The sequence below is a fragment of the Papio anubis genome, chromosome 4 (assembly GCF_008728515.1).
Source record: "Papio anubis isolate 15944 chromosome 4, Panubis1.0, whole genome shotgun sequence".
NCBI classification, from domain to species: domain Eukaryota; kingdom Metazoa; phylum Chordata; class Mammalia; order Primates; family Cercopithecidae; genus Papio; species Papio anubis.
Window position 1 is genome coordinate 71,514,983 of NC_044979.1, and position 27,882 is coordinate 71,542,864.

Genomic DNA, 27,882 nt, shown 5'->3' on the forward strand with positions numbered 1-27,882 from the left:
TTAGGCAAGTGTGCCAAGAAGGGATTTCAAAAGGAAAATCTAAATAATTTAAATAATAGCTACATGTAACATATATTCAGATACTTTATACCTTTGACTATTCATTTGTCTATCTGTTCGTTCATTCATTTATTTGCTTGCTTCTAAATTGGAGAATAGCAGTTGGAACAACACAGGACTAGGAAGAGTTGAAAAATTATCTCTATGAAACCTGCTTACATGCTTATGATTCACATGCTTGATTCTGTATCAGAGTTTTTTTTTGACAGGATAATGGATGTAATCGTTGAACAGAAGAGAATGTGAAAATATAATACTTTAGGTTTCTTGCATTTTTTTCCCCCAATCAGCTAACACAGAAGGATTACAAAGTTTTCAGACTTGCACTGGGCCAAAGAAAGGCTTTGCATCTAATTCAGAATCTTTTTATGCTTTGAGCAAACAGTGGCTAAAGCTTTTCCCTAAGAAAGCTGATCTTCTAAGGACAATTGCCATTACCTGGCAGAAGTAAAGCTCACAAGGAAAGAGTGTAGCATTTGTTGGGTTTTGGACTCTAAATATGAAATTGTCACCTGATCAGGAGGAGGACAGTATACACATTTATCTAGTCGACCAGGCCTAAGCAGGGCAGGGTCAATCAAGTCAGGGCGACTAGTCGCAGCCAATACATAAACACCTAGAGGAAAAAAGAACATTTTTTTACTAAAATCTGATGACATGATGACATTTTGTTGTAACATTCCATTTCTGTATTTATAATTATTACCCTGTAAGCCTTCTACTCCATCCAACTGAGTCAGCAACTGGTTAACTACTCGGTCTGTAACTCCTGTATTATCATGACCCCGCCGAGGAGCAATGGATTCAAATTCATCAAAGAAAAGAATGCAGGGCTTTGCAGCCTGTGCTCTGGGAAAAACAAACAACATTTCATATTTGAATCAGGCTTCAGAGTTTGCAAAGTGATTTCATATATATATATGAATGTATTTATGCATTTATATATATTTATGTACTTTTAATTTTTACAACAAACCCTTAAAGAAGGCAAGTTGTATGTATTTACATATAAACACATAAATGTATTTATATATATTTATGTACTTATTTTAATCTTTACAACAAACCCTTAAAGAAGGCAAGGTATATGAAATTGCCCTCGTATTCAGTAAACTGCTGAGGTCAAGGTGTTTATTAAGACCCGTGCCTTCTGGATAGACTAATGGAGATGAAAACAAAAATCTGACTCTTGGTCAATAAGTCAAACACTTGTTTGCTTTCTATTACAAGTAACCATTTTTATATTAATATATACTTATTGGCCACCCTTACTTCTTTTGTGAAATGCCTATTCATTTCTTTTGCCCATTCAAAATTTGGAAAGCTCATTATGCTGGTACTGTTTTGTAAGGGCTATTAAAAAAATATTTTCTTATTTATTTATTTATTTATTTATTTTTTGAGACGGAGTCTCTCTGTCGCCCAGGCTGGAGTGCAGTGGCGCAATCTCCACTCACTGCAAGCTCCGCCTCCCGGGTTCACGCCATTCTCCTGCCTCAGCCTCCCATGTAGCTGGGACTACAGGTGCCCGCCACCGCGCCCGGGTAATTTTTTGTGTGTTTTTAGTAGAGACGGGGTTTCACCATGTTAGCCAGGATGGTCTCGATCTCCTGACCTCGTGATCCGCCCGTCTCGGCCTCCCAAAAAATATATTTTCTTTTACTTTTCTAATAATTTGAACTTTGACTTTTAGTTTTATTAAATTTATTAACAAATTTTAATTCTAAAGAAGTGAATATTAATTCCATCTCTGGCAACAGGTGGACTAGATGTCTGGAGAATAACACCTAATATAAAACACCTGTCATGGTGATTGAAAAAAACCAACAGCTATCTCATTAAATGCATGGCAAGTAAAATATATCTTCTGGGGCCAAAAATAGACCAGAATTATCTGCTACTTGCATGTTTGGCAGAAGTCTCCTAGAAAACTGAGTCTGATGTTTGATTTGTGTAAAGATTTTTTTAACTTTTCTAACTCAGTTTTTTCACTAAGTTATAGGACTACTCAGATTTTATTTCTTTTTGGTTCAATTTTGGTCAATTTTATTTTTGTCTGTGTCACCTAAGTTTTCAAATGTATTGCCATAAATATTTTCATAATATTCCCTTATTATCTTTTACATTTCTGGGATATCTTTAGTTATGGTTCCCTTTTTATCCCTAAAATTGTTTATTCATGCTTTTTTTTTTCTTAATCAAACTTGCTAGAGATTTGTCAATTGTACTCAGTGTTCAAAAAATAAATTTTGGCTTTGTGAGCTTCTCTGTTTTGTGTTTCATTAAACTTCATTCTTATCTTTATTATTTCCCTTTTAACCTATTTTTTAGTGTATATCTATAATTTTCCTAATTTCATGAGATAGATACATAAGTGGTTAACTTTCAACCTTTTTTCTTTTCTAAACATTTAAGGCTATAAATTTTCCTTGAAATCAGTTTTGCAACATCTAACAATTTTAATGGATAGTATTTTCATTATCATTTGCTCCCAAATATTTTCCACTATAACCTCTCTTTAACCCAGGAATTACGTAGAAGAGGTTTATTTTGTTTATGCTTTTTCCTGGTAAACTGGGTGGTGAATACATGAAGTATTCATTTTATTATTCTTCCTTAAGATGCATAAGTATTTTATATATATTCTCTTAACTGTACATTTTATAATAAAATTTTTGGAAGAATAAAACAGTAACTTTTATTTTAAAACTCCCCATAATGCTATCACATTTGAATAATTATTTTCATCCTTACATACCATCTTCTATATTCATATGCAGTTTTTTAATATATGCAAAATAGTTACACTCACTGAAATTAAATTGGCCAGATGGACTCTTGATTTATAAGAGATAAATTAGAGACTGGGGGAAAAAAGAATTTAGAACTCAGAAAATTTAGAGATAAATTAGGGGCAATTATTTGCTTCATATAAGAATCTACTCTGACATTTCTTTGAATAACCACTTCGATTCCACTTTGAGGAGTATTTCTATTGTAAATACAAAACCAAATAATTTCCAAAATTTAATATCTAAAATATTTTGTAGTATTTGGTGAAATAGAGAATCCATGTCCTCTAGCTTATTAATAATTCACATAAACCACAGGTTTCAAATATCAGTTCTTCAAAAAACAAGACCAAAAAAAGCACTGATTGATAAATAATAACAGAGTCAGTTACTTTAAAAACATTAATAGGGAACCAACCTAATAAAAATATCCCGAACAGCTTGTTCACTTGCTCCAATATATTTGCTGAGTAACTCTGGCCCCTATGGGTAAAATAAAATTAGAGTTGAGATAAAATTATTTAAAAAGAAAATATAAATTTGGTTTCTGACTAAATGAATCATGGAAATCTTTCATATGATTAAATGGATGTCTTTTACATTTTTAAAATTAATGTGTGCTAGAATAAATAACATACCACAAGTTCTATGCTTGGTGTTTCTTCTGCCCAGAACATTTTCCCCCAGATATTCTCATGGCTTGTTGCTTCATTTTATTTAGATCTCTGCTCAAATACCACCTCTTCAGAAACCCTTTTCTGACACGTCCATCTATGACTCACTCCAGTTTACTCTAAGCTTCCTTACCCTGCTTTTCTTCCTAATAGGACTTACCATCACCATCTGACAGTGGATTCTATACTGAATGTGTCTATCTGCTTATTGTCACTCTCCACTAGTAGAATGTAAACTCCAAAAAGGCAGTTTTGTTCACTGCTGAATCCCTTGTGCCAGAAACAGTGTCTGCCACGTAAGTATTAGATAAATAATTTTTTTCAAGTGAATAAGTGAATGGTTTAAGAAGGGACAAAGTTCCATCTAAAATTTAAAAAATGTGTAGAGATATGACTTTAATCAGCACCTTCAATTACTGAAACAATGTATTTGCACAGGATTTAAAGAATATATCATTTTTAGAACGTGGGAAAAGGCCAAAAAAAAAAAAAGAGAATATATAATCTTCCCTAAAAGCCAACTGAAAAACCTTTCGAAATAAACTTCCCTGCATATAGCAAAATCAATGAGAATAGTCTTTCCTTAAATTGGAATCTTTAAAAAAAAACTGAATAGGTCCTAAAGAAATCTGTAGTGAAAAATCACTATCTCCAAAAGACCAACTACTGATCAAGATATGTGACCAAATAAGGAATTTCTAATATTCAACCACATAGATATCTATTAATGTAATAATATTTAATTACATTTCCTCAGTACAGTCAGAGAACTATAGGACTAGAGGAGGCAACAAGAAATAACTAAAGCAAGGCTGGGATTGTGGCTCTCACCTGTAATCCCAGCACTTTGGGAGGCCGAGGCGGGTGGATCACGAGGTCAGGAGGTCAAGACTAGCCTGGCCAACATGGTAAAATCCCGTCTCTACTAAAAATACAAAAAAAATTCACCGGGTGCGGTGGCAGGAGCCTGTAATCCCAGCTAGTCGGGAGGCTGAGGCAGGAATTACTTGAACCCAGGAGGCGGAGGTTGCAGTGAGCCAAGATCACGCCACTCCACTCCAGCCTGGTAACACAGCAAGACTCAGTCTCAGAAAAAAAAAGAAAAAAGAACTAAGGCAAATAACAGGAACAAGGCAACAGCCTGGCACTTTTAGTGTTTCTCCATCATTGCCAGTTCACAAAAAAACATGATAAAAGAGTAATTTACAACTGGGTAAAACCCAGTTATACATTATAAAACTGAGCTGGGCGCTGTGACTCACACCTGTAATCCCAGCACTTTGGGAGGCCAAGGCGGGCAGATCACTTGAGGTCAGGAGTTCAAAACCAGCCTAGTCAACATGGTGAAATCCCGTCTCTACTAAAAATACAAAAATTAGCCTGTAACCCCAGCTACTCGGGAGGCTGAGGCAGGAGAATAGCTTGAACCCAGGAGGCGGAGGTTGCAGTAAGCCAAGATTGTGTCAGTACACTCCAGCCTGGTCAATAGAGTGAGACTCCATCTCAAAAAAATGAAAATAAATATAGAAAAAATAAATAAATTACTAAACTGATTTATAAATCAAGTTTGAGTAAGGCTAGAATAATACATGATTCCTTTGTCTTGGAATCTAATTGCCCTTTGTTAAACTAATATTGATTATGTACTGAAACTATACAGCTAAGATACTGGATCTGCGACCACAATGACACACCAGTGGTGAGCTGTGAAGCATTACCCAAAATGATCTGCTAGCATGCCTCTTAATTACCACACTCACCTTATACCTGAAAAAAACTTAGACCTAGTCTCACTTTGACACAAGCAAGGGTGAGATATAGTCAAAAGTAACAGAACCATGAAAACCCCAGCTTCCTGCCTCAGTATGGTCTCCAGCCTCTAGTTGTCTACTCCCTTTAAGAATAGTTTGCCCTTTTATCTGAGTATTTATGTATAATTCTGTTCACAATGCATGAAGATTTGCCTTAAGCAAGACCATAATAAGCCCTACGAGAGAGGTGGCTCATTACTCAATGTCATACAACCTTTTTTTTTTTTTTTTTTGAGACGGAGTCACGCCCTGTTGCCCAGGCTGGAGTACAGTGGCGCGATCTCGGCTCACTGCAAGCTCCGCCTCCCGGGTTCACGCCATTCTCCTGCCTCAGCCTCCCGAGTAGCTGGGACTACAGGCACCCGCCACCACGCCTGGCTAAGTTTTTGTATTTTTAGTAGAGATGGGGTTTCACCGTGTTAGCCAAGATGGTCTCGATCTCCTGACCTTGTGATCCAACCGCCTCGGCCTCCCAAAGTGCTGGGATTACAGGTGTGAGCCACCGCACCCAGCCGCACACAACTTTTAATAGATGGATCGCTGTTCCTACTAGCTTTCCAAATGTGAGACTAGCCCACAATCGACAAACATAATGGTGTTGGTAAAGATGTGGAGAATCAGGAACCCCCCACATTGCCAGTGGGAATGGTGCAGTTGGTGTGAAAGACAGTTTGGTGGTTCTTTGAAAAGTTAGAGAATTACCCTAAGACCCAACAATTCTACTCCTCAGTTTATGCCCAAGAGAAATAAAAACATGTCCATGGAGAAATCTGTACATGAATATTTACAGCAACATTATTCATAATAGTCAAAAGGTAGAAACAATTCAAATGTTCACCACTGATAAGTGGATAAAGAAAGTATGGTAACATTATTCAGTCATGCAAAGGAATGAAGTACTGATACATGCTACTACCTGGATGAACCATGAAAACTTTACATAAGTGAAAGAAGCCAGACACAAAAGGTGACATACTGCATGATTCCTTTTATATGAAATATACAGAAAAGGCAAATCCATAGAGACAAAAAGCAGATTAATGGTTGCCAGGGGATGAGCGGAAGAAGGAATGGAATGAAAAAGTTTTGAAATTAGAAAGAGGTGGTGGTTGCATAGCATTGTGAATGCACTAAATGTCAGTGAATTGTACACTTTAAAATGGCTAACTGCATTTATGTAAATTTTGCCTCAATGAAAAAAGAAGTGGACAACATACCTTGACACTTATAAAATTCATTCTACTCTCTCGTGCAATTACCCCAGCTAGTAAAGTTTTTCCTGTTCCAGGCGGACCATACAACAGTATTCCTGTTCTTTGTCGTATGGGCAAGTTTGCAAATAATTCTGGATACTGAGAAACAACAACAACAAAAAAATATGAAAAAGAGCTCAAGTCTAAACAGAAATGCCTAAGTAGCAGCTAAAGATCAATGTATAGAAAAAAATATTCAGATAGTAATCACCACCACCTTTCTTCAGTAACAGCAAGTACAACAGTAGAAAATAAAATTCCTACTAAAAACTATAAATGAACTCAAAGGAACTACTACAAATTTTTTCCAATTAAGAACACATTCTATATAAAATGCATATAACTGCATCAGAACTTCTTTCTATTTTTCCTGTTTTATTAAAAGTACTACATTTTAAAAGTACAAACCAATCTTTTAACAAGTATAGTGCCTTTCACGGATATGCTTCATGGGGCAAGTTATGAGGGCTGTGTACATTCAAATCTCTTCAATCAAAGATAGTAAAATATCCCAAGAGTCTCCAGGCTGAACAAATAGTCGACTGCTTCTCAAATTACCTTTTAAAGCACCACTGCTCGAGAACAAGAGGACTTTTTGAACAGGTGAGCCAAACATGAGGCTACTGTCAGCAATATCCTGGTCTCCTTTATTAGGTATGCCTATTTAGTTCCCTCTATTGAGAATATTCCCACTCACCTCTACTTCTGCTCTAATCTGAAAGAAGCCCAGACAGCAGTTACGCATATAATCTCCATGTACTGTATCTGGATGTACTGAATCTCCATGTACTAATGCTCGATGCCCACCCAATCCCAGCATTGGGATCATGATCCTGCTAGCTAGTACTTCCATGCCCATGTTCTCTCACACTGGTTTTAATAGTCCTGGGCTGCAATCAGCATGTCCCAGGCTCCAGTGGCCACTGTTCCCAGGAGTTGCCATGCAGTTACATGAAACCCAGGGTCCTTACCCATATTTTTTTTCTCACTCCTTTGCACGGGTCCCTGATCTTATGCAATGATCTTTGCCTCTCAGATTTCTGATTAAAACACACTACCTCCTAGACTCTACCATCTGATCTTCTGAAGAACAATCTACATTTGTCTCCTTTATCCTGCCATCTGCCTCGTCTATACCTGTCAACTCTGCTTTTCATCCCAGGTCTGGAAATCTAGCTTCACCCATCAGTCCTGTTAACCTTGATAACTCTTCTACCTCCTAGTTTATTCCTATCCATTTCTGCTCAAATCGCAGCAGACAGTTCATCTTGTTTTACTACAATTTGAATGATTAAAGCAAACAGAATTATACATCAAAATGTATTTACTGTAACTATCACCTCAGCTTTCTATAAGTTTCTTATGGTCAAAGACTGCATCATACACATTAAAATCTGTCAGCCTGGGCAACATAGCAAGACTCTGTCTCTACAAAAATTAAAGAGTTAGCCGGGTATGTTGGTTCATGCCTGCAGTTCTAGCTACTGGGGAGGCTGAGGCAGGAGGATTGCTTGAGCCCAGGAGTTCAAGGTTGCAGTGAGCTGTGAGTGTGCCCCTGCACTCCAGCCTAGATGACAGTGAGGTCTCAACTCTAATAAAAAATTAATTAATAAAATAAAAATGTGTTAAAGTACCTAAAATAGTGTCAGATATTTATTTATTTAGATACCTAAAATAGTGTCAGTAAACACTTGTTGACTCACATGGCGATTGGGCAAGCTAACACATAAAGCCAAAGCCAATAATACAGTGGTTCTTCTGGGAGTAAGTATTCACTTTTTCTTTTTCTTTTTTTAAACATACCTTGGCAGGTAACTGGATAGTATCCATGAGTATCTGCCTAACTTCATGTAACCCACCAATCTTGTCCCAACCCAGGTCTCTAGGTTTATGCAGGTTGACACTTCGCAAAGACGCAGGAATAAATCCATGGAGAGCCTTTTGGAAGTCCGATGTTGTTAAAACTAATTCTGTTTAAAAATAAAATTTCTTTTAGTAGTTATATTTCACTATATGAATTTTCAAAATATGCCATCATTTTAGCTGGAAACACTGATTTTCTACTCAAATAACTGCTTATTCAAATACTACAATGGAATATATTTAATTCTTGTCTTACTACAATTACATTTCTCCACAATAGAAAGAAGATTCCAAGTTCAGGTTTTAATAGTAAAACATACTTTCTCTGGTGGATATACTCTGACGAGAGAGTCGAGAATGTATGGCTCGATCCACAAGTACCGTAAAATCTCTAGCCACAAACCCTCCAGTTTCTTTAGCTACATGCTGCAGGTCAAGATCGGTGAACTTGTTTATATCACAGTCCAGTTTATTTTTTATTACATTACACAGAATTTCACATCTTTGTTCCTAAAGAAAAGCACAAAATTCAAATTTCCAATTTTATTCAACTGTATATTTTAGAACGTATATTTGGAGAAAATCAAGTTGACAAATCTATAGTGACAGAAAGCACATTAGTAGTTGTCTGGGGATGGAGTGGGGGAGGGATGGGTAGTAAAAAGGCTAGGAGGCTTCTGGAGTGATGAAAATGTTTGTTTCCTTAATTGTGGTGATGGTTTCATGGCATCTACATATGTTAAAACTGATCAAATTATACACTTTATGTGAATTTGTTGTACTTAAATTATATCTCAATAAGGTTGTAAAAAAATCACATTAATAAATGATTGTCATTTCTTTCTCCAATAAGAAGCATTTTTAGTAATACATGGTTCCTTTAATAATTTTTTTTTGGTTCCTATAAAACTTATTTCTAAAAACATATTCAGTGACCAATATCTCAAATACCATTCTATTATCCTTAATAATAGATATAATACCTTTGTTCTTCAATAGCAGTTAACTAGCACAGGGTCTGAATATTTAGGGTAGATGCTAGGTGAAACTTTTTAAGAATTTTAAATATGTTTGCCAGTCCTGGAACATACTTCTTTCAGCTCAGTGCCACTAAAACCCTCATGAGTTCCCAAAGGGGACTAAGTGCCATTATGTGATGGTGGAAAAAAAAAATTAATTAATGAAGTGTTTAAAAGCCATCTATCTATTTCTGTTTTTTCTCATTCAAAGAAATACCATTTTCAAAAAAGTCATTTTCTTGGAAACTGCATACTAACATTTCAGGTGGCTATAAATTATAATTTATGCCTCTAGCACAACATGCACCAAATGTTGACTTACATATCCTTAAGATCATTAATAGAAGCATAAGTTTAAAGCCACAAATTACTAATAAAATTGAAAAATAATTTCTAGAAAAGGGACATAATTCAATAATCCTTACAAGTAGTGTATTACCTGATTAGGTGGCTGAATGTGTTGGATGCACTGAAATATGTGAACTCCTTGAGCAGAAACAAGTAAAGGATGTAGAGATTGTTGAGACTGACTTGTGGCAATCAGTGCAACCAAACTTCCCATGGAGATAAACTCTTTTATCATATCATTCAAAGCTGAAATTAAGCAATATAGTGTAAAAGCTTAGGAAAAATAAACATGAAATTTAAAAATTATACATTCATTAAAAATAATGATACTCTAGGTTGACCTTTAAGGTGGAGTATGTATGGTATCACTCTTTCATGTCTTTAAAAAATGAATCCATCTAGTTATTCCCTGATTTATCTATCAAGGACCTAATAAATCTAATGGAAGCACAAGAGGTACTGCAAACTCAGACCATATACTCAAAGCAATGTCTAATGAGGTTCCCTACTCGTGGATCTTATGAAATAAATGAACAAATGATAAAAATTTGTCTCTGAAATAAATATTCTAGAAGGGTGATAAATTTCCATACTGTATTCTGTTTGTTAAAATACAGCTCATATTCCTACGACTTCCAGAACAATCTCTTCCTACCCCAGGTCTTGTAAGGTTTCATATGAGAAGGTCAGAACTGAAATCGGCATTAATAATGTACATCTGAGTCCTGTCCTGACCTAGAAATTTGCAGCACTCCCTTAAACTCTGGACTAATAGATCTAGTATAAGAACAGTAACAGATCGAGTGTAAGATTAGTAACACCAGTCCTATAGATGCTATAGATTTCAAAATTTGAGATTAACACACTAGGTAATATAATCCAAGCCACTCTTGGTTGCATTTTATATCTATTTCAGTTCTTAAGAACCTTGAAGCAAGTCAGTGCTGCCAAACCCTCCAACCTCACCTCCCTAGCACTCCTCTCCTTGCACTCTAAGCTCCAGTCAACAGGGTATTCCCCAAAGTATCATTACTTCCTACACCTCTGTGCTTTTGCCTGTAGACCACGCTTCCTTTGCTTCTTTATTAGCATGAAATTGGTTCACGCTAATTTCTACTCTTCCATGAAAACTCAGCTCCTCTAAAAAGCTTTCCCTGATAACTCCTTATCCCACCTCAACCCCAGTATAGGTTATATGCTCCCACACTATTCTGTGTATACTTCTCGCATAGTGTATTCTGTCACCTCCTTGTTGGTCACCCTGGTCAAATTAATCTCTCTGAATTTCCATTTATTGACCTGTAAAGCCCAGGGAATATCTTCATGCAGAATACAAAGCAATCCAAGAAAGCCAAGAAAGGGATGGCTACTCATACACAGTAGCCATCATTATTAGTATTGTTCTGTACTAACACTGTTCACCCTTCTTTTTCTCCTAGACTTTGAGAATACAGACTGTGCACAAGCGTTTGTCAAATATTTGTCAAATGAACAAAAGAGTAAATCTGTAAATTAAACAGTAAGTAAAAGAGAATGAAAAACCCTAAAGGACTAAGCATGAAGTTGCAGAATTTTCACACTGTTTTTACTCTACCAATTTACTAATACATAGTCTATAGGACAACTGTAGAATGCTATCAGGGGCCTCAAACACAACACTTAACATAACACATATATTATTCTCTGAAGAGAGTAGATTTATTGTTAAGACTAAAAATGCTGACTGACAAAAGAACAAGACTTTAACCGAGTGGTGGATGCATTTACCGTGAGCAAGCCGCTGGCTCTGCGCCGCATCAGGACTGTGCTCATGTTCCGGGACAGCAGGCAGTCCAGCAATGTGGTCAAGGTCATCCAGTAGAACAACAGATGGCTGCATCCACACTGCCTCTGAGAAAGCCACCTCTAGGGTTTTTTGTATGTTTTCAAGCCTTTTTCCTTAATACAGAAGATATGAAATGGTTTCAATATTATTTCAGTGCTGGGAAAGTTCAGGTGGTCCTTTTGAAAGCGCTAGAAAAGCTCAATACTGATTTAACTATAAAAATTTGATCTATATTTTATTAATATACCAATCACAAAAACTTGTTCATCATTAACATGGTTCAATTAATACAGTCTCAAAGGGTACAATAAAGTATCAAATTTTATAAAACTCAGAAAAGGAGGCCAGGTGCAGTGGCTTATGCTGGAATCCCAGCACTTTGGGAGGCCAAGGCGGACAGATCACTTTGAGCTCAGGAGTTTGAGACCAGCCTGGCCAACATGGTGAAACCCCATCTCTACTGAAAATACAAAAATTAGCCAGGTGTGGTAGCATGTCCTGTAGTCCCAATTACTCAGGAGGTTGAGGCATGAGAATTGCTTGAACCTGGGAGATGGAGGCTATAGTGAGCCAAGATCACACCACTGCACTCCAGCCTGGGCGACAGAGCAAGATTGTCTCAAAAAAGGAAAAAAAAAAAAAAAGAAAAAAAGAAAAGGAATATGCTACTATAATTTCTGTATGCATGTATTCATTTATACCCAGTTTCACTCCATTGAAAATTTTAGATGGCCTACAACAAAATAAAAAAAGTAGGATGTGGGAAAACAAAAGTGAGAGTAAGGGATCAAGATTCGTGTAAAATCAAATGCAAATGCGTCTGCCTAGAGATCCTGGAGTTGCTATATTTGAATCACAAATTTGGCTTCAAACTTCCTGGTGAGTTACAAAGTTTAAATTTACAAAGAACAGGAAACACACAAGTTCATGATTAGTTGGAACTATATGATAGAGGTACCCAAGGGGGAAAAATTGACTGTTCAAAGTAAAAAAAAAAAAAAAAAAAAAAAAAATTTTTAATTGAATAGATAATGTAAATGTTAAGGACTTCAAAAGTACAAAAGTGTTCTATGGTAAACTGTAATTCTCCTCATTGCTGTCCACAGCCTCCCACTTTCTCTCTCCTGAAGCAACCATTCTCTCAGTTTCCCATAGCAATTCAGAGATCATTTATACCAATTAGAGTATATTCTAAGTACTAATTTTTCAGAGTGGTGTCAGTGAGCACTTCCAGGAATATAGTCTACAAAGAGTTCTGGCTAGAAAAAAAAATAGGCTTCCATCAAATATGGAGAGTTTTAGGAATTTTATCAAAAACATTAGAAAGCCAAAGACTTAAAATTTCTAAGAAATTTCAATGACTAAATGATAAACAGAAAAGTTAAAGACTAGATGATATGTGTATTTTTTAGATTGATAGCATTAATTATAACATTCCTGTCTTTCTAATGAAAAAGGGATTTATGTAGAGTGTTACCATACTCATACCTCGTAAAGCTTTACAGTCAACTCTCTCCACGTGGGCATCCAGTTTGTCAAATGCTTCTTTACAGATTGCTTTGGCTAAAGTTGATTTTCCACTTCCCTAGAAAATAACTGCTTTGTAAGAATTCCCAATATATTCAGTCACAGAAATAGTTTCTGTCATTATGGCAACCACCAAGATTCAGCCTCAATTTTATACAGTCTCTTCCAAAAAAATAAAAGAAGAAGAGGGAATACTTCCCAACTCATTTTATGAGGCCAGATTTACACTGATAGCAAAACCAGACAAAGACAATACAAAAACAGAAAACTAATCACTTTCAAATTTAAATGGACAAAAGCTCAGCAGAACATTAGCAGATAAAACTCAGCAATGTAGAAAGAATGATACACCACAACTACATGGTATTTATCACAGGTATGCAAGGCTGGTTCAACATTTGTAAGTTACTCAACCCTATCAGCACTTCATAGCCTAAAAAAGAAAAACCATATAATTGTATCAACTGACACAGAAAAAGGGCATGGAGAACATCACTCTTATTCGTTATTACTCCCCCAACACCTAAAAGCAGACACACAGAAATATTAGTGAATAAATGAATGCTTTCCATATGTCGTATAAACCCTATATAATACCTGCTCAAAACCCAAAGAAAGGTAAATGAAAAGTTATTAAATGTTACAGAAAAATGAACACACCTTAACCACTTACCTTTCCTCCTGTGAGTAAAAGAGCTCCATTCCTAAGTCCTGCAACAAGAGACATCAGCTGCCGAGACAAAGGGCGTCCCAGGAGGCTATGAGTGATGTGCTCCAAGGAGGATACGCCTAAGGAATTCACTCCTCTGTAAAAGATATACATGGTTACATGATAAAAGACTGAAGCAGGATAAAATTTAGCTACAAAAAATGCTGAATTTTGCCTTCCCAGTATAGTTAATTAATTTATTTTATATCTTTTTTTTTTTTTTTTTTGAGAAAGGGGCTTGCTGGGTCATCCAGGCTGGAGTGCAGTGGCGTGAACCCAGCTCCCTGCAGCCTCAAACTCCCTGGCAAAGGTGATTCTCCTGCCTCAGTCTCCCGAGGAGCTGGGACTTCAGGCGTGTAACACCACACCCAGCTGATTGGTTTTTTTGTGTGTTCATTTGTTGTAGAGACGGGGTTTTGCCATGTTGCCCAGGTTAGTCTCCAACTCCTGGGCTCAAGGGATCCATCTGCCTCTGCCCCACAAAGTGCTGGGATTATAGACATGAGCCACCATGCTCAGACTAGTTAATAAATTTTAAAAGACTAAAATCTTAGAAATTGTCCCCTACTTGAGAGAAAGTATACTGATTAATGTCAAAACTGAATCCAGGCCCTTTTTTTTTTTTGAGATGGAGTCTTGCTCTGTCGCCCAGGCTGGAGTACAGTGGCATGATCTCAGCTCACTGCAACCTCTGCCTCCCAGGTTCAACCGATTCTCCTGCCTCAGCCTCCCAAGTAACTGGGATTACAGCTGCCCTCCACCACACCTGGCTAATTTCTGTACTTTTAGTAGAGACAGGGTTTCACCATGTTGGCCAGGCTGGTCTCAAACTCCTGACAGGTGATCCACCCGCCTCGGCCTCCCAAAGTGCTGGGATTACAGGTGTGAACCCAGCCTCCAAGCTTTTAAAATTAGTTTTATTACTTTAAAAATGTGCAGTTACTAAAAGTTGTGCCCTAATAGAACTCCTTAAGGAATCTTAACACACACACAAAAACACCTCTAACCTACAAATGATTTAATTTAGTAATCAACATAATCATAAATGGGTGCTTTTGAAGTACTGAGGATAACTAAAAACTTATTTCCTCTTAAACATTACCTATGAAATCCAGTATCAATCTGTAGATTACATTATACAAACATGAACTTTAAACTACTTCTGGACTGTGACTGCCTGCCACTTTATACGATCACATAAGAGTCTGAAGAGATTTTACTTTATGCAGGACGCAGTGGTTCACGCCTGTAATCCCAGCACATTGGGAGGCTGAGGCAGGCGGATCACTTGAGACCAGCCTGGCCAACATGGTGAAACCTCATCTCTACTAAAAATACAAAAAATTAGGCAGGTGTGGTGGTGCATGCTTGTAATCCCAGCTACTTAGGAGGCTGATGAGGAAGCATTGCTTGAACCCAAGAGGCGGGAGGTTGCAATGAGCTGAGATTGCAACACTGCACTCCAGCCTGGGTGACCAAGTAAGAGTCCATCTCAAAAAAAAAAAAAAAAGAGAGATTTTATTTTATATTAATAAACACTGTGCTATATTTAAACATTTTGACTTTATGGTTTAATCTTTTTACTAAAACATTTACAGATTATACCATTCTAGGAAATCAAAGCACTACTACTACATCTACCAAAGCTTCTTTGAAGACTTCTAAGAGGTAATGCTTATAAGAGATTCTCATATTATGTAAGAAATATGGAAATTAAGAGGAGTTAAAATATTTTTTATATTTTAATCTAGCCCTACTGAATCAAAAGAGGAATTTTTTAAATATTTGTTTTAAAAGTTGAGAAAAACACAAATAATCCAAATTATTACAGTAATACAAGACAGTGAAGGAATAACTTAATTTGAAATATTTTTAAACATTTAACTAATGTTTTTGGCTTTAACTTTTAAAATGTATTTATTTGTTCTAAGAATTATTGTTTTATTCAAGCATATATGATCCAGGTGATATCTAGTTGCTTTCTTCTCATCGATCAATTCTCAAAGTAAAATTTCTAACAAGCTTCAGACTTCTAGTTATTGAAGAAGACAAGGTTATCCCCTACCACCAGGGATGGATAAAAACATAAAAATAAAGAAAAAAAAAAAAAAGAAGACAAGGCAAAATTTAAGCTAGGCGTGAAGATAGAGACAATCCTTGAAAAAATACCTACTAATGCATTAGTAAGATCACTTATTGATATTAACATCCATTTTAATATTTACATTGAAAACTCTGCCAGATATAATATTAAAACACGTCTCTAAACATGCTAGTTTGGCCATAACTTCTTACCCCAAAGAGCTCAGCTTTAAAAAAGGAAGAATAAAGTCAATTTCCTCACTGTTTTCTTCTTTTACCATAGGATCTAGAAGGACCTATAGTTGCAAGGAAAAATCAGTTTTACATTTCAAAGTATGTCTTTTGCATGTTTTTCTCGGGTCCCAGAAAACTAAATTGCTGATTCTGTTATACCAGAGAGAATAGATAAATTACGCATGCAAGATCATTATTTAAACACCCTTGACAATAACAATGTACCCATCCACAGGACATAAATATTTATGGTCAACAAGCAGAAAGAATGTTATTGCCTTAATACATTTTACAGATATATTTTTATTTATAATTTTGATTTGTGTCACAATTATCCTTTCACAATTCTTACATTTGTATCTTCTCCAAATGGTATTCCTTCAATAATATTTCAAAAATACAGAAACAATGTCTAGTTCCAAAACACTGAAATTCTAAATAACTAGAGTATCTTCAGTTTTATAATGACAAGAATGAATGTCCTAATCAAAAAATAATATTGTAAAAAGACCACTCTTGACTGGGCATGGTGGCTCACACTTTTGGAGGCCAAGGAGGGCAGATCACTTGAGGTCAGGAGTTCAAGACCAGCCTGGCCAACATGGTGAAACCTCGTCTCTACTAAAAATACAAAAAATAGCAGGGCGTGGTGGCATTTGCCTATAATCCTAGCTACTAGGGAAGCTGAGGCAGGAGAATCACTTGAACCTGGGCGGAGGTTGCAGTGAGCCGAGATGGTGCCACTGCACTCCAGCCTGGGTAACAGAGCGAGACTCCGTCTCAAAAAAAAAGACCACTCTTAAAATACTTCTAGAAGAGCTGGGCGCAGTGGCTCACACTTGTAATCCCACCACTTTGGGTGGGCAAGGCAGAACAATTGCTTGAACCCAGCAGTTCAAGACAAGTCTGGGCAACATGGTGAAACCCTATCTCTACAAAACATACAAAAATTAGCCAGGCATTATGGCATGTGCCTGTGATCCCAGCTACTTGGGATGCTGAGGTGGGAGGATCACCTGAGCCTGGGAGGTCAAGGCCGCAGTGAGCCATGATCGTGCCACTGCATTCCAGCCTGGGCGACAAAGTGAGACACTGTCTTTAAAAAAACAAAAAAACAAAAAAAAACTTATGGAAGCAAAGAAAAGTGATCTGATAATATTTCTGAAGAGTCGCAAATTTAAGAACTGTCAAAATATGATGGGTTGTACAGTAAAATTGCATGTAAAAATAGGAATTTAAAAAATCAAACCCTTAAAACTATGTTTTCATTTGTTTCAATCCTAGAAGAATTTTAAATCATGACCCATTTACCAGTTAACACGATCAACTCTATTCTTGGAACTTAACTGTGCTAAGGCATTCATTTTTAAATTTAGGATAAGTCAATAATTTGTACAGATACTTTAAAGAGATTACAGAATAAAATAAAATATTTTAAATCAAGTTATTCCTTACTCCTACCTGGTTTTTAATACACTTCACAATGCAAGATGTTACAAGGAAATTCATACTTTATTATCGATCATATGTAACAAATAGTATTTTATTAAATATTCAATAATATGCTATTACTTGTATTGTAGTCTTCTGCAGCAAATTGGGACTCAACAGAAAAATATTTTTATCTTTTTCTTTTTCCCAAGAATGAACTATGCTCAGAGAAAATTCCTTCAGCCCTATTAAAAAGAAAGTAATAAATACAGAGTTAGTATTGGAACAGAGATGAAATAATTTAAGATTTTGAATGTCAAATTTATTTAAGTTAAAGGCTTTTTTTTTTTGCAACAGGGTCTCGCTCTGTTGCCCAGGCTGGAGTGCAGTGGCATGAACACGGACCTCCTGGGCTCAAGTGATCCTTCCGCCTCAGCCTCCCAAGTAGCTGGGACTACAGGCATACACCACCACGCCTGGCTAATTTTTGTATTTTTTTGTATAGATGGGGTTGCGCCATGTTGGCAGGCTGCTCTCGAACGCCTGGCCTCAAGTGATCCGCCTGCCTCGGCCTCCCAAAGTGCTGGGATTACAGGCATGAGCCACTGCACTCAGCCAAATGTATTTTTCAATACATAAAATCTACTGTTTAATTATCATAATTACATTTCACTATTCACATAATGTTCACATGTATGACAGGTTGCAAGAACAATTAAAAATGTACAACTATTTAAATAGAAAAAAAAGTCCAAATAACAAATGTACTCACCATCTTTAGTTTCCAGCTTAATAAATTCTTCCTCTGATATTACCAAAGGAAGCATGGTGGTAGTAGACTGCTGTAGCCATGAATAAAATACAATTTTTATGTCTTCTTCACTTACGTTTTTAGGCTGCCAAAAAAGGAATAGTAATGAATTATCCTCATAACTGAACTTAACTTTAACACCCTTATTTTAACATCTTATCTTCCTAATAAAGTGTAAGCCTTACCAAACAAATCCAATGAAAGATGTTCATATTCTATAGGCACAGGTTTGGGATTTGACATTACAGTTAGCACAATAAGTGCAGTGTAGCCTGAAGAAACATCTGTTAGGTGGAAAAGTTTTAAATGCTCATTTTCTCTATGCTCAGTGATACACCTACCATAATTTGGCTCAGTCAGTAACCAACCCATTCTCCCTGTCCTCCCTCTACTATAAAGACAGGAAAACAAATTCCTTTTTCTTTGAGACAGAATCTCACTCTATCACCCAGACTGGAGGGCAGTGGCGCAGTCTCCACTCATTGCAACCTCTGCCTCCCACGTTCAAGCGATTCTCTTGCCTCAGGCTCCCAAGTAGCTGGGATTACAGGCATTGCCAGCTAATTTTTGTATTTTTAGTAGACATGGGGTTTCACCATGTTGGCCAGGCTGCTCTCAAACTCCTGGTCTCAGGTGATCTGCCTGCCTTGGCCTCCCAAAGTGCTGGAATTATTGGCATGAGCTGCCATGTCTGGCCTAATAATCTATTTTAAAAAATTTGTTTTGAGATATTGCGTAGGCTGGAGTGCAGTGGCACAATCATAGCTTACTGCAGTGTTGAACTCCTGGGCTCAAGATATCCTCCCACCTCAGTCAGCCTCCTGAGTACCTAGGACTACAGGCATGTGCCACCACATGTGTCTAATTTTTATTTTTACTTTTTTTGAGATAGAGTCTTGTTCTGTCACCCAGGCTGGAGTGCAGTGGTGAGATCTAGGCTCACTGTAACTTCCACCTCCTCAGTTCAAGTGATTCTCCTGCCTCAGCCTCCTGAGTAGTTGAGATTACAGGATTAGCACCACACCCGGCTAATTCTTATCTTTTTAGTAGAGATGGGGTTTCACCATGTTGGCCAGGCTGCTCTCCAACTCCCAACCTCAAGTGATCCACCCATCTCAGCCTCCCAAAGTGCTGGGATTACAGGTGTGAGCTACCACGCCTGGCTTAATTTTTTTTACATTTTTTTGTAGAGATGGGGTCTTGCTATGTTGCCCAGGCTGTTCTCAAACTCTTGGCCTCAAGCAATCCTCCCACCTCAGCTTCCCAAAGTGCTAGGATTAACCTACAATGATCTTTAAGTTCAGTATCTCATTTCCTGACTCTACCAGTATCTGAAGAATTAACTAGGCAGAAAAGTAAAACAGTCTAGCACTCTTTTAGGCTACAATATTAATACTGAAACAACATGGGACAATTTTTTTAAATTACGACCGTGTGGCAAAATTATCAACCTCTTAAGAAAGCAAAAAATATTCATATTTGCATTGGCAAATATACATATTTGTGTTATCATTTATTAAAGATTTCTCAGCTTCTCAAAAAGTTAAACATAATTCCTAGGTATATCCCAAAGGAGCTGAAAAGAGGAACTCAAACAGATATTTGTACACCAGTGTTCACTGTAGCAGCCAAAAATGTGGAAACAACCCAAGTGTCCATCAACAGATGAATCGATAAACAAATGTGGTATATGCATTCAATGGAATAGTATTCAGCCATGAAAAGGAATAATGTTCTGATACATACAACACAGATGAGTCTTGAAAATATTATGTTAAATGAAATAAGTCAGATACATAAGACAAATGCATACTTCCACTTATATATGAAATATCTAGAATAAGTAAATTCATAGAGATACAATATACATTAGAGATTACCAGGGACTGGGGAAAGGAGTGGATGGGGAATTATTGTTTAATGGGTACCAAGTTTCCGTTTGGGGTGATGGAAAAGTTCTGGATATAGATAGTGATGATGGTTGTACAATATTATGAATGTAATTAATGTCTCTGAATTATACACGTAAAAATGGCTAATATGGCATATTTTATGTTATATATAGTTTAACATAATAAAAAAAGACTTGTATCAAAAAGGAATACAACATTCTTATTACTTAGCTAAAGCAACTAGAAATCTTACAAAACATGTAAAAGAATTTTGATGTAACATATATATTTGAACTCACTAAATTCTCTCTAGGTTGTAACTTTAGAGATCTTGGAATTTTAGGGGTAACTTCCACTGGAGTTATCCTGACTACGGCATGCATTTCTATATTTAGTCTCTTCCTCAGGTCATCTGGAATCTGAAATTTAAAAATAAACAAAAATATAAATATATTCAAAGCTTGGTTAAGAAATATTTCATAGCATAAATATTGATATATTAGCTTCTATGAATTTAGGTGATATAACAGAAGCTATCATAAGAACTCATAGTTGTCTCAGTCCATGCAGGCTGCTATATCAAAATATCCTAAACTGGGTGGTTAATAAATGACAGAAACTTATTTCTCACAGTTCTCTTTTATAACAGCACTAATCCCATTCATGAAGGCTTCACCTTCATGACCTAATCACTTCCCAAAGACCACACCTCCTAATACCATCACCTTGGGAGTTGGGATTTAAACACACGAATTTGAGGACACAAACATTCAGATATCAACAGTGTAACCAGATGGATGTTCAGATATTGTCACACCATGAACATTTCAATCTTCTCCCTACATTTCTTTCCTTTTCTTTACATAATCTTCAGAATTAGAGCTTTAAATGAATGTATTTGACTGTAACCACCAAACCCATCTTTTAAACTATGGTACATTTACATTCAAATTAAATGATATTTCTAATCTTGGAGAAGCCTTTATTTGTGAAAGCTGACAACCAGTGAAGAAGCTGGAATGGCCAAAACTAATCACAGACGATCTGCCTGATTGTCTGATTAAATTATTAAATCCAGACAGAAACTTAATCTAAAAAGCAAAGAGTAAAATTTCTCCCACCCCCTAACGAAAATGTTCTAAACTTAGATTGTGGTGATGGTTGTACAACTAGCATAAATATACTAAAAATGACTGAATTGCACACTTTAAATTTTATCTCAGCTGGGCGCGGTGGTTCATGCCTGTAATTCCAGCACTTTGGGAGGCTGAGGTGGGCGGATCACAAGGTCAGGAGTTTGAGACCAGCATGGCCAACATGGTGAAACCTCGTCTCTACTAAAACTACAAAAATTAGTCGGGTGTCGTGGTGGGAGCCTGTATCCCAGCTACTCAGGAGGCTGAGGCAGGAGAATCACTTGAACCTGGAAGGTGGGGCTTGCAGTGAGTGGAGATCACGCCTGGGTGACAGAGCGAGACTCCATCTCAAAAACAAAAAACAAAACAAAAAAAACCCATATATATATATCTCAATAATGATGTTAAAAATTTCTCTCAACTTCTCAAATATATGTAAGCACTGAAAGACATAAAGACGACTTTATTAACTTCTAAAGAGCATGTGCAGACATATTAATGGTAGACAAAAGCATAAATAAAAACTCTAAGGTACATATTCTGACTTAAAAAGAATTTAACAATCAAGTTTCCTGTTTTTGTTTTTTTAAATCACTATGCTTCACAGGGTAATAAAGGTTCAAGTTAACATGAATTTGTTAGTTGTATCACCAAGTGATCAATTTTGATCTCTCAAGCCAAGTCCATTTTAGTATCTGATTTCACCTACTGTGACTTCTCATTGTCCATGGCTCTTCAACCTTCAGTGAACTGGGAAGGGCTGAGTCCTTTCTGCTATCTTAATCACAGGACTTTACCATCAGCACTTCTCCCTGTTCTCACCATATAATTTCAAGGAAATAAAAGGATATTCCCATCTAATGACAGAACCAGCTAAATCATAAGCTCAGTGTTAGACATTTTGAATTTGAGAATGCAGTGGGATCTCCTGAACGGACAGTTTAAAGCTAACAGAAAATAATGATCTGAGGCCAGGCACAGTGGCTCACGCCTGTAATCCCAGCACTTTGGGAGACTGAGGCAGGTGGACCACTTGAGACCAGGAGTTCAAGACCAGCCTGGCCAACACGGTGAAACCTCATCCCTACTAAAAATACAAAAATTAGCCAGGAGTGGTGGCGCACACTTGTAGTCCCAGCTACTCCAGAGGCTGAGGCAGGAGAATCACTTGAACCTGGGAGGTGGAGGTTGCAGTGAGTGGAGACGATGCCACTGTACTCCAGCCAGGGCAACAAAGCAAGCCTCTGACTAGAAAAGAAAAGAATGGTCTGGAGCTTTAGAAAATGATGTAGGCTGGCCAGGAGCAGTGGCTCAAGCCTGTAATCCCAGCACTTTGGGAGGCTGAGGCAGGCAGATCACCTGAGGTCAGGAGTTCGAGACCAGCCTGGCTAACATGGTGAAACCCTGTTTCTACTAAAAATACAAAAAATTAGCCAGGCATGGTGGTGCATGCCTGTAGTCCCAGCTACTCAGGAGGCTGAGGCAGGAGAACCACTTGAACCCGGGAGGCGGAGGCTGCAGTGAGCCAGATCACGCCACTGCACTCCAGCTTGGGCAACAAGAATGAAACTCCATCTAAGGAAAAAAAAAAAGAAAAGAAAAGAAAAGAAAAGAAAATGATGTAGGCCAAAGAGATTAATGCTTTGTCAGTTATTTGCATAAAGGTCACAGGTAAAACTGTTGGAGAAAAAAAAAAAATCTACAAAAGGAGACAATCTTCCCTTTCTATTTTATTCCCTTTCCTAACAGGTTCCTCTCTTTATCACTATGAAGTCTTACTTTACAGTGGTTCAAATTTAGGTTCAAATAAATGGACTAGTGACTTACGTCATATAAAGGTAGCTTTAATATTTGTGGCCAGGATGAGGGGCTGGAACACTAGTTGCCATGTCTACTTCCTCTGTGTTATACACAAATTAAAGAGCAGACACCAGCAGGGTAAGCAGCTTCTGGATGCATTCCAATCCAGGTGCCACCACATGCAGCAGGAAGGTTACCTCATGCCATGGATTTCTCCCTATACTGGCCCTTTTCCCTAAGTATTAACAAGTTGCTTTTGGTAACTGGGGAACAAATCTGCAAGCATTAAAGGTGGGAGGCTTTGTAGGGCACTCCATGCTGATGAACCCCCAAGTCAATCTGCCTGGGTTTGAATTGACACTTACTAACTGTGCAATCTCAGGCAAGTAATTTTGACCTCTCTGGGCCTGAACCTACCTAAGCTTGTACCTATTCAAACTTACTTGGCCAGAAAATACACAATCTTTATCCATACAAGGACTTTAATGCAAAGTGTAAATGTGTCCCCCAAAGCTTTAGGCACTGTGTTTCTTTTTAATTGATTTTCAATTTATATATGAAATACTATTCTAATTCATAATTTGGGGATGTTTAAGCCACATAAAATTTCTCCCAAGTTATAAAATGTATACTAACCCAGGCTTTCCCAAGATGGAGAACTTCTACGTTTTTGGTGTATTTGATGGCATTCTTCAATTCTTCAAGTCCATTCCAGACTACTTGTAGCACACAGGCCTTCTCATCTTCTTCACTATGATCTGACCTCGTTTTTTTTTGATCTAGTGGCTCTGACATCTGCTTCTCTTTTTCAGGTGATAAGACATTTTGTTTTGTTTTACTTTGCTGTTGCTTTGGAGAAAGTAGCTTCACTAGCTTTCCATATGTCACAGTAAAGCTGGGCTCTACATCAAAATATTCCTGGTCCCAAGGAAATACATGAATGGCACAGTGTTGATGAAAAGCAGAGGTTGCTGACGCATTAGACATACTAGGAGGTTGAGATTTGCATACTCTGAAAATATTGTCTAGAGGAACAACCTTTGACTGCATATTTTTGAACGCATTGATTTCAGTTAAACCCCAGGATGTCTCTTGTTTCTTCTCAGATCGAAAGGAAAAAATGTTTCCTATCATAGTCCATAAACTTGCTACTGATGATGAGTCAGCTGGAATCTCTGACTCGTTTTCGTTAGATTCAGTGATTCCCACAGCATTTGACTGAGGTTGCTTGGTTTGAAGTTCTTTCATCATGCCTTTCTGGTCTCTTCCATAACTAGGAAGTGTTTTATATTCAGCATCAGCTTTTGAAAATGTATTCTCTTTGGTTTGGCGTGTCTTTGGCTGAATGAGGAGTTTGGTGTCAGTTTCCAGCCTTCCATAAGAGGCAGTTGGTATTAGTGCAACTGTGTAGAAAATAAAGCTTATTAGTGCACATTCATTTCTACTTTGGACTCAATGCTATAGTGTAGAATATGACAGCAAATATTACAATAGCACCTACCGATTTGGATAAATATGTACGTTTGTTGATCAACCCAAACAGGAAAAATGGCTTTTGGAAAAACTATTCGAATTTGATCTAGAAGATGCTGTTCAAGGGAAACAGCATGCAACTCCTAGAACCAATAGACAAAAAGATCAACTCACTTTACATTTTGTCCATTCCATGTCTAGTAGGAAAAATCTCAATTCATTTTTAAAAAACAAATTTTAATGTGCATATTTAATATATACAACATGATGTTATGAGCTACATATAGATAGTAAAATGGTTACTATAGTGAAGTAAATGAACATATACATCACCTCACAGTTACCCACTTTTTTGTTTTTGTGGTAAGAGTAGTTAAAATCTACTCATTTAACATGAATCCCCAATACAATTTTATTACTTATAGTCATCAGGTTGTACATTAGATCTCTATCAATTTATTCTTTTTTTTAAATTTGAGACAAGGTCTCACTCTGTTGTCCAAATTGGAGTACAATGGCATGATCTTGACTCACTGCAGCCTTGACTTTCTGGGCTCAAGCAATCCTCCTGCCTCAGCCTCCCAAGCAGCTGGGACTAAAGGCACGCACTACCATGCCCAGCTAATTTTTGTATTTTTAGTAGAGATGGGGTTTCACCATGTTGCCCAGCCTGGTCTTGAACTCCTGGTCTCAAGCAATCCACCTGCCTTGGCCTCCCAAAGTCCTGGAATTATAGGCATGAGCTACTGTGCCTGGCCCCAATTCATTCTTATAATTCAAAACCAACTCAGAATATATAATAAAGCTTAGAGAAGAGAAATCTAAAGACATTGATATTGTGAAGTAATTTAACCTTAAATGAGAGAGTTCTTATTTGGTTTTCTTTACCAGTATCTCCCAATCATCTGCCGAGAGGGGTTCCACCTCAACTTGTTGACAAGATACCACGTGGGAACATGGCTTGAGAAATACCTAGAAAAAATTAAAAATTTAAAACTACTTTAAAAAAACTTTTCTGTGTCATATACTAGAAAATAAGAAGCTATCTTCTTACCATTTTAGGTAAGTAGATGTGTGTGTGTGTTTTGGAGGGGGGTGTATATGTAGTCTATGTAGTCTTTCTGTTTTGAGAGATGGGGACTGGCTCTGTCACCCATGTTGGAGTGCAGTGGTACAATCCGAGCTCACTGCAGCCTGGGAACCCTGGGCTCAAGCAATCCTCCCGCCTCAGCCTCCTGAGTAGCTGGGAAAACAGGTGCAAGCCACTATGCCTGGCTATATGTGTAGTCTTTCATGTGACAAATATTTATTGAGTACTTATTCTTATCCAGGACTTGATATACTCAGCATTTTAGGAAAAACTGTTTCATAACTAATTACAGAATGAAGAAAAATACATCTCAGCATGACACATTGTTCAAAAATGAAAGTAATCACTAAAATGTAAAAATGTAAGTAAAAAATGTAAGAAGAAATGACTATATCATCAAGTTATGGCTTGATCTAATACGTAAATATTCTCATTATTTCTAGAAGTTTTGCAACAGCCATGCTGCTTCAAGAAAAGTGAAAAACACACTGAAATAGACATTGGAGACAAATATTTAGAAGTATAATCCTTCACAGCTAAAAGTTAAGTAAAACAAATAATACCCTCTCATTATAGTTTAAATATATAAAACACAAGTATGTCTATAAGCTGGAGCCACCATCTTACTTCCTTTCCCCTTCTATAGGCATTTCCAAGGATTAAAGGAGTAAAATCCAAAGCCTCTGCATGTTAAATACTCTAGGTAACCAACTCTTCCTCTCTGCTTTTGTGGACTGGAGCAGAATTTCCCTGAGTGCCTCACCCCCACACTCCTCAGTAAATTTCTCTACAGTATCTCCCTTACTGAAAAGGATGATTCTGAGCAAGCACAAAGCAGCTCCTGCCCACCAAGAAGCTAGAGACTCAGTTTCTTAGTGACATTGCTGCAATAAGGAATCTAAAAAAAATCAGGTAAAGTCACTTCAAAGCAAATGGGAGATAAAAACAAGTAGGATTCTTCAGAGACTAATTGAGACTTGAAAATCAGGAAGTTGATGCCCATAGGGAAGTGCCGAGTATTCAGAGGGCAGAACTGTAACTTGCTAAGCAATCCTGGGTGAAATATTCCATCTCCTTGTATTGTAGAACAAAGCACCAAAGTTAATGATTTCTAAGGTCCATCTGGTGCTAAAATTTTAAGATTCTAGCAACAATTTAGAGTATGCAAGGGACTAGTGCTAGGTTTATAGATTTCTCATGAGTAGTCTCTTCTCATCAAAAACATGCATAAACAAAATTAGTCTGTGCTTAAAACAAGTTAAAAAGACTTGGCACTCTCGTGTATTGTCATGGGAAATTGGTAATAGAGAGCAGTGTAGCCCCATCTATATAAGTTTTAAATGTATAGCACCCTTAGCTATTCTGTTTTTAAATGTTTCAGTCCACATATATATCTGATTCTGAGAAAGCACAAAGCAGGTCCTGCCCCCTAAGAAGCTAAGGACTCCTGGGCTAGTCAGTCCACTTTCTGTTCCTATCAGTGATTCTTCAGGAGATAGTGTCTTAGTGGCAGGGCTACAGCAGAGGATCATAAAGACACAGAGAGTGAGAGACAAAGAGAGACATGTTAAATGCACATTGTTTGTAATACATGGAAAGGTATCTGAAATATTTTGTGGGATAATAATTGCAGAAAATATGAATGATCTCATTCTTCCAATCCTAAAGGTCTACTGAGATCCCCCAAAACAGCATTCATTCATTCTGAGGATGGGACTGGAGAAAGGTAAAAACTTATTTTTTACTTTCAATGGTAAAATAGTTATAATGAATACATATTATTACTACATCTTCTTCTTTTAAGAGACAGGGTCTTGCTGTTGCCCCCGGCTGGAGTGCATAATCATAGGTCACTCAAATTCCTGGGCTCAAGCATTCCTCCTACCTCAGTCTGCTGAGTAGCTGGGATGACAAGCATGCGCTACCATGCCCAGCTAATTTTTTTTATTTTTTTGTAGAGAGAGGGTCTTGCTATGTTGCCTAGCCAGGCTAATCTTGAACTCGTGGCCTCAAGTGGTCCTCCCACCTTGGCCTTCCAAAGCACTGGGATTA

At 37.2% G+C, this 27,882-nt stretch overlaps 1 protein-coding gene and 1 long non-coding RNA gene across 13 annotated transcripts in view; one reads left to right on the forward strand and one right to left on the reverse strand.

Moving 5' to 3' along the window:
• The window catches only part of PEX1 (peroxisomal biogenesis factor 1), a 42,460-nt gene that overhangs the window by 6,952 nt on the left and 7,626 nt on the right, over positions 1-27,882 (reverse strand). For 8 of the 11 annotated variants that reach the window (XR_645170.2, XR_645171.2, XM_009203424.1 and 5 more), the window contains 17 exons: positions 25,629-25,712; positions 24,769-24,883; positions 23,904-24,670; positions 20,631-20,750; positions 18,401-18,524; positions 17,770-17,873; positions 16,177-16,259; positions 13,846-13,978; positions 13,134-13,230; positions 11,588-11,758; positions 9,912-10,066; positions 8,774-8,963; positions 8,394-8,560; positions 6,555-6,689; positions 3,271-3,335; positions 767-909; positions 573-676 (listed from right to left, as the gene is read on the reverse strand). Coding sequence is in view for 8 of the 11 variants with exons in the window: in XM_009203424.1 (XP_009201688.1) it covers positions 573-676; positions 767-909; positions 3,271-3,335; positions 6,555-6,689; positions 8,394-8,560; positions 8,774-8,963; positions 9,912-10,066; positions 11,588-11,758; positions 13,134-13,230; positions 13,846-13,978; positions 16,177-16,259; positions 17,770-17,873; positions 18,401-18,524; positions 20,631-20,750; positions 23,904-24,670; positions 24,769-24,883; positions 25,629-25,712 (2,757 nt within the window). In the remaining 3 variants the exon portion in view is untranslated. Of the gene's footprint in view, positions 1-498; positions 677-766; positions 910-3,270; positions 3,336-6,554; positions 6,690-8,393; positions 8,561-8,773; positions 8,964-9,911; positions 10,067-11,587; positions 11,759-13,133; positions 13,231-13,845; positions 13,979-16,176; positions 16,260-17,769; positions 17,874-18,400; positions 18,525-20,630; positions 20,751-23,903; positions 24,671-24,768; positions 24,884-25,593; positions 25,713-27,882 lie in introns of all 11 variants that reach the window. The other 3 variants (XR_004183202.1, XM_009203428.3, XM_009203423.1) reach the window with 3 other exon arrangements.
• Positions 1,697-27,700, forward strand: LOC116274507. Of its 2 annotated transcripts, XR_004183207.1 has the most exons (6): positions 1,697-3,822; positions 11,260-11,339; positions 25,632-25,802; positions 26,274-26,372; positions 26,477-26,742; positions 27,499-27,700. It is a non-coding gene; the product is annotated as an uncharacterized LOC116274507 (long non-coding RNA). The 2 variants fall into 2 exon arrangements; XR_004183206.1 differs by having other exon boundaries at positions 26,274-26,742.